The sequence below is a fragment of the Tubulanus polymorphus genome, chromosome 1 (assembly GCF_964204645.1).
Source record: "Tubulanus polymorphus chromosome 1, tnTubPoly1.2, whole genome shotgun sequence".
In the NCBI taxonomy this organism is placed as follows: domain Eukaryota; kingdom Metazoa; phylum Nemertea; class Palaeonemertea; order Tubulaniformes; family Tubulanidae; genus Tubulanus; species Tubulanus polymorphus.
The window spans coordinates 5,900,104-5,906,196 of record NC_134025.1 but is presented as its reverse complement, the minus strand read 5'-3'; the positions used below and the strand labels follow the sequence as shown (position 1 = coordinate 5,906,196).

Genomic DNA, 6,093 nt, shown 5'->3' with positions numbered 1-6,093 from the left:
GGTGTGAGGAGAACCACGTCTATCTAGGCAGGATGTGAGCGGTAGGGTGTTTGGGTGGGATGTGAGTAAACAACAAGTAGAAATTTTCAGCACTTATTAACATTCTCGGTAAAATAAGCACAATTATGGCCTAAATTACCTTAACAAGCACTTAGACTTACTAACAAACACACAAAAAATTTCCAAAAAAATTTTTTATTGCAATACATGTACAAAAAATAAAAATGATTGAATCACAAAATTCCCAGCCGTTCTGTTGATAAAAATTTGTAATGATTTGATTCTAATGATTACTGTTTATCAATATCATAAGACTAGGATGAACTAGGAAGACTAGGATGATTTGATTTATCAAATCATTATAAACTTATGAACTTTTAATCATATGCTTGATTTTCTAATCATAAAAAAATATGACATCAAAATTGTCTTTTTATGTGATTGATATAATACTCAATGATTTTGTCAGTTTTATCTCAATGTGTTGAATTGTTTGGATCTTCTACCAGTGACATGTAAACAAACCTGCGCCGTGCTTCTCTTGAATGTACAAAATCTTATCAACTACCTTTCCACTCTGAAAAAATTTACCAGTACAATTCAGTTCACGTGATATCATCGAATCATATGATGTGCCAAACGAGGACAAAAAAATGAATTCGATTATCTGAACAAAACAATGAATACGATTATCTGAACTCAAGTACCTTATCATCTGATACTTGTTCCAGGTAAAGATGTGTTCCATTGTAAACGGTCATTCGTGTATATCCATAATCGTCTGTATGGTACGCGCTATACGGATATTTCAATCCATAGAATGGGTCGACCCGTTCTTGACATCCCTGAAATAAGTCAATCATGCAATTATATCTGTGCATAGCCTACACCCGGTTGTAAAAAAATTATTAGAGCTATACAACAGTACTCACTGCCGATCCTGTTACTATATGCACGGGTGCAGTTGGATTCTTGTATGGTTCATTATAACTTCCATTACACACCTTAAATACCAAGTGAAAAGTAACCATGATTCATCATGAAGACTCTTATGCAGGCTGTGTGCAATCCTGTGCCAGACTTCTTGAGGTTGCTGCTGTGACCATCTTACAAACAAATGAATATATTTGTATCATATACTTACTCTCATGTTATATACAGGCCAAAATCGTTCATAAGAATGTTCATGCGCTGTGAAAATCAAATCCACACCATATTTGTAAAACAAATCTTCAATACCAAAACCATGCATACCACTTGGACCATTAGTCACCCCAACACGAATCTATAAACACAAATCCAGTCACGTGAGCTATTAGCTATTAAGTGTCATTATTTATTTCAATTATACCAGAGGACAACTTACAGTATTTTGGACATTGTCACAATGCATAGCATCATCTTTATTACTACAATAGAATGGTCGATGTCCAAAAGCTATAATCCATGGATGTTTAGCACGATTCTCTGGAAGATTGGCTTTCTATTGAATTGACAGAAAAACATGTGAATAAAATCCCTCCGTGTACAAGTACCTTACTTCATATTATATGGATAGCTTTTCATGTACAAACCTTTAAATCATCTTCCAACCATCTGTACTGAGTGACAATTGGATCCCAACCAATGTCCTTTTGGAAGTAATAAACTTCAGTGTCAAATGCAATAAAATGCACAGGTCCCATATCAAAACTGAAAAACAGTTCTTGATTTCAATTTCACCATACATTCAGACAAACATAATGGGCATCAAGAAATATCATCAAGAATTGGCAATACCTATAAAACAAATTTTCTCCATCTCCACCAGGAGGCATTGTAAACCTGTTCTTATAATTAGAAAAGTTGCTGAAAAGTAAATTTAGAAAAAAGCACCAATGCTACAGGTCAGGTTTTGATTATGGAATATCATGATTACTATGTATTATTTGAAAACTTACTATGCTTGTTCATGATTGCCAGCACAAGTCATGTAAGGAAGATAAGCAGCTATAGACTCGACTTGTCTCATAAACTGATCACCAACTCTTGCATTATCCTAAACAATATTTCAGATATAAGGATCACTATTATTCAGTTAACTCAAACAGAAAATAAATTGCGAGCGTTACACCGCATTTTACTTACTGTGTCCATGTTATAAGCAAAGTCACCTAAATGATATAAAAAAAATAGTTAGACCCACGTCAAAGACATATAATCAAAGATTTAAAAGAAATTTGTGTATTTATCTACTGGTATTTACCAACATGTAAGATAGAATCAAAATGTCCTCGCTGAGTTTCTTCTTGTAATCGTGCCAAAGACTGGGCATTCACATTACCAAAATCTCCGTAAACAGCAAATTTTGGGCTCCAATTAGTGCCTGTATTCATCGCAGTGAAATAATAAACACTACTCCAGCCTTTTGAGCTTCCAACATGATAGACTAGAATGAGACAAGTAAAGACTAGCTATTTTCTGAAGAATAGCTATTTTCTGAATAACCAATGATACTATAAAAAACCTCTCATTACTTTTTAAACCGAGCGATTAACTCATATTAATTTCAAACTTACAATATTTCTGATTCGGAGTCAATCCTATCATGATAGCTCGATGTATGTACAGCATTCTACCCTCTTTCCCACCATCCTTAAATGGCGTCACTTTTCCATAGACGTTCAACGAAAGCTGGTGATTGCCATATTCTACTTGTGTGCCATTTGGCCCCGTATCATTGAAGGTAACCCATGTTACTATCATTTCACTTGGAGTACCTGAATTAACGATAAAAAAAGAAACAAAAAAGCCAATTAAAAAAAGCATTAAGCTAATTATAAAGTAAATGAATATAGAATCGAATTATAAGTACAACCTCCGTAAGAAAGATGAATCTGTTCAGGTTGCTGGTAAATAACATTTTGGTGAAGAATAACTGACGGCAAAAAAGCTGAAAGAGTAAGAACCCAGCAAAACAATAATATTTTGACATCCGCCATTTTGGATGTGTTTGTCATGTGACAAAGCCACCTGTCACAATTCGCCTGTCACATGCGCTTGTTTACATGTGTGATGATAGCGGGTAGCTCCGAAAATGTTGTAAATCAGATTATAGATGCATAATTCAGCGTTTTTGCAATGTATTTCCATTAGCTCTGTTCTGGCCAGGATATTCCGGGTTTTGGATATGAGAGCGAGCTACCGCACGATATGGATATCGTAATTTCAATATTCTCGGAGCTGGCCATTGCATGTGATCTGATTTGATCACATGATAAATATCGATCAAGATGGCGAATGTCATCGCGGAATTACGCAATGTGAAATTGTTGTTGGTTTTAGTCGTTTTGCCTAATTATCTGTATTGTCAAGTGATATATGTTCAACCCGAACAAATCCACCTTTCATATGGAGGTAAGCGCTTTGTCGAATATGAGATAACTTACTTAATTTGACTTCGGAGACTTTTTTCGATCATCGCATCGCCATCGGTCCACCATCCAACTTAAAACTCAAAAAGCAAAAACGACATCTTCTAGAACCTTGTTCTATTTATCACAGGGACTGTCACGATAGCCGGGGGTCCAAAATCAAAGATTTGACCCAATACCCTAGGTACCACCTTTCTTTTTTTTATAGGTGGTACCTAGGATACTGAGTCATCTTTGATTTTGGACCCCCAGCAGCTGTGACAGCCCCTGTGCTATTTATAATGTAGTAGTCTTACTTGAATGATTCTTATTCAGGCAATCCTACAGAAATGGTTGTGACATGGGTTACACTTAACGACACTGGTACTAATGGGACTCTTTTGGAATATGGGAAACAGCAACTGTCTACAATGGTTCATGGAAAGTCAACAGCGTTTAGAGACGGCGGCTCTGAGCATAGAATCTTATACATGCATCGAGCCACGATGACCACGTTGACTCCTGGCCAAAAATACTGTAAGTCCCAACACAGATTTGCTGTGCTATTCTACAATAACATTTATAGATAGCGGTATTGAACTTAATATTTTGATACATTTCAGTTTACCACGTCGGAGGTGAGACTGGTTGGAGCAATATCTTTCATTTCACAGCTATGAAAGCTGGAACCCAGTGGAGTCCTCGGTTGGCTGTATATGGTGATTTTGGAAGTAAAAATGCCCAGTCCCTTGCTCGATTACAAGAAGAAACATTGAAAGGACATTTTGATTCTATTTTACATATCGGTAATAGTTATTTCAACCAAGTCAATGGTATCATACTTAGCTGGTATAGTTACTTTATACTTTTCATCAATCTTACAATTTTTTTAATTTCAGGTGACTTTGCCTACAACATGGCAACAGTAGGTGTATTTATATCATTACGCTATTGATGCTATATAAATCGCAATCTTTCAGTCTTTCATAATCCTGTTTCATATTTGATATAAGGATAATGCAAGAGTTGGTGATCAGTTCATGAGACAAGTGGAGTCTATAGCAGGCTATGTGCCATATATGACATGTGTTGGAAATCATGAATATGCGTAGTGAGTATGCAACATATGCTTTTAGATATCATGGATTTCTTGAACATTTCCTGGACCCGACTCGCAAGTATTAATACTTTTTTAATTGTTTTTCCAGTAACTTTTCTAATTACAAAAATCGTTTTACAATGCCTGGTGGAGATGGACAAGGGCTGTTTTATAGGTGAGAATTTTCGATGTATAGGCCTACAAAGTTATCAGAAATGGGACTATGCAAATTAACTCACAATAATAATCTTTCTGACTTTCAGTTTTGATATGGGACCTATACATTTCCTTGCATTCAACACTGAAGTTTACTACTCACACCAATCACTGGGCTGGGAGTCAATTATTATTCAATATAAATGGCTCGAAGAAGATTTGAAGGTAGCAATCAAATATTATTTGTAAATTTCATGGAGAATATGTGTAAATATGATGTGCATATTGTTTTTCTAGAAAGCTAATTTACCGGAAAACCGTGCCAAACATCCATGGATTATTGCTTACGGACATCGACCATTTTACTGCACAAACGTCAATAAAGAACACTGTATGAATGTAAACAATGCTGTAAGAAGAATATTGATTCAATTGGAATAAATAGATTTAGATATGAATTATTCCATACAAATTTAACATAAAAGGTACGAGTTGGTGTGATAGATGGACCTGGTGGCATGAATGGATTTGGTCTGGAAGATTTATTCTACAAATATGGAGTCGATCTTATTTTCACAGCTCATGAACATTCATATGAACGATTATTGCCGGTTTATAAGATGAAGGTCAGTGTAATTCGTCGTGTGATTGTACCCGGTATTCGACATTGTGAAGCTATTGTAAATGCGATAATTTTTTATTCTTTTTCAAAGCCATGTAATGGAAGTTATAAGGAACCGTATAAGAATCCAACAGGACCAGTACACATTGTAACAGGATCCGCTGTAAGTATTTTATTTGTGTTCTTTACAAAGTATCTTTTGAGAAATTTGGATCTTATCTATAATTCTATCGAATAATTTTCTGGCATAATTGTAGGGCTGTCAGGAGATGACGACAATGTTTCAAGGTATTCCATATCCCTTTAGCGGTTACCATTCTCAGGACTATGGATATACACGAATGACCATCTTCAACGGAACTCATCTATCACTGGAACAAGTATCTGATGATCAGGTACTGTATGTAATTTACTAAATAATTGTAGGAAAACTATTCAGTTGATATTGGTTGAATTGTTGGTGTTATATTTGATATAGATTGTAGAACGAATTAAGTTTTTGTATTTTCAGCAAGGAAAGGTCATAGATCAAATTATGTACATTCGTGAGAAACATGGTGCAGGATTGTATACTTGTCATTGGTGAAGAGATTTATTCATATAAACTATGGTGATTGACTATGCTGCTGATAATTTCTACTGTATTTATATATTTATTCATGTCTTTCATATGAAATTCCACAGCTTATATTTTACATGAAAATAGAAAAATTTCAAAGGGCCTACTGCAATGTATGTTTTTTTTCTGATATATTTTGACATTCTTTAATCGTAGATGACAAATTTATATAATAAATAGAAATATTAGAAAGATTTTCTTCAAT

General features: G+C 34.9%; 2 protein-coding genes across 3 annotated transcripts; one reads left to right on the top strand and one right to left on the bottom strand.

Moving 5' to 3' along the window:
• Positions 1–199: 199 nt before the first annotated feature.
• Positions 200–2,994, bottom strand: LOC141900010 (acid phosphatase type 7-like). The gene is made up of 12 exons (XM_074786705.1): positions 2,858–2,994; positions 2,559–2,759; positions 2,246–2,428; positions 2,128–2,153; positions 1,941–2,038; positions 1,780–1,848; positions 1,575–1,692; positions 1,367–1,483; positions 1,145–1,285; positions 933–1,004; positions 708–845; positions 200–577 (listed from the first exon to the last, which is right to left on the bottom strand). The coding sequence occupies exons 1-12, from the start codon at positions 2,979–2,981 to the stop codon at positions 503–505; spliced, it is 1,362 nt and encodes a 453-aa protein (XP_074642806.1). The 5' UTR covers positions 2,982–2,994; the 3' UTR covers positions 200–502.
• A 266-nt stretch (positions 2,995–3,260) lies between these two features.
• Positions 3,261–6,043, top strand: LOC141908189 (acid phosphatase type 7-like). 2 transcript variants are annotated; one of them, XM_074798104.1, is made up of 12 exons: positions 3,261–3,396; positions 3,729–3,929; positions 4,016–4,198; positions 4,292–4,317; positions 4,406–4,503; positions 4,601–4,666; positions 4,755–4,872; positions 4,945–5,046; positions 5,133–5,273; positions 5,361–5,432; positions 5,527–5,664; positions 5,781–6,043. In XM_074798104.1, exons 1-12 carry the CDS (start codon positions 3,273–3,275, stop codon positions 5,853–5,855), a joined length of 1,344 nt encoding a protein of 447 aa, XP_074654205.1. In that variant the 5' UTR covers positions 3,261–3,272; the 3' UTR covers positions 5,856–6,043. The 2 variants fall into 2 exon arrangements, with proteins under 2 accessions (XP_074654205.1, XP_074654195.1); XM_074798094.1 differs by having other exon boundaries at positions 4,945–5,058.
• Positions 6,044–6,093: the final 50 nt, after the last annotated feature.

What these genes read in the sequence shown, in the direction of transcription:
- LOC141900010 (XM_074786705.1), bottom strand. Translation starts at nt 2,981, where the DNA reads ATGGCGGATGTCAAAATATTATTGTTTTGCTGGGTTCTTACTCTTTCA. An exon ending in GGTTGGAAGATGATTTAAAG is followed by an intron (nt 1,484 to 1,574) that starts GTTTGTACATGA and finishes TCAATTCAATAG; the next exon opens with AAAGCCAATCTTCCAGAGAA. An exon ending in GGCCTGTATATAACATGAGA is followed by an intron (nt 1,005 to 1,144) that starts GTAAGTATATGA and finishes TTGGTATTTAAG; the next exon opens with GTGTGTAATGGAAGTTATAA.
- LOC141908189 (XM_074798094.1), top strand. Translation starts at nt 3,273, where the DNA reads ATGGCGAATGTCATCGCGGAATTACGCAATGTGAAATTGTTGTTGGTT. An exon ending in GGCTCGAAGAAGATTTGAAG is followed by an intron (nt 4,873 to 4,944) that starts GTAGCAATCAAA and finishes TTGTTTTTCTAG; the next exon opens with AAAGCTAATTTACCGGAAAA. An exon ending in ACATTGTAACAGGATCCGCT is followed by an intron (nt 5,433 to 5,526) that starts GTAAGTATTTTA and finishes GCATAATTGTAG; the next exon opens with GGCTGTCAGGAGATGACGAC.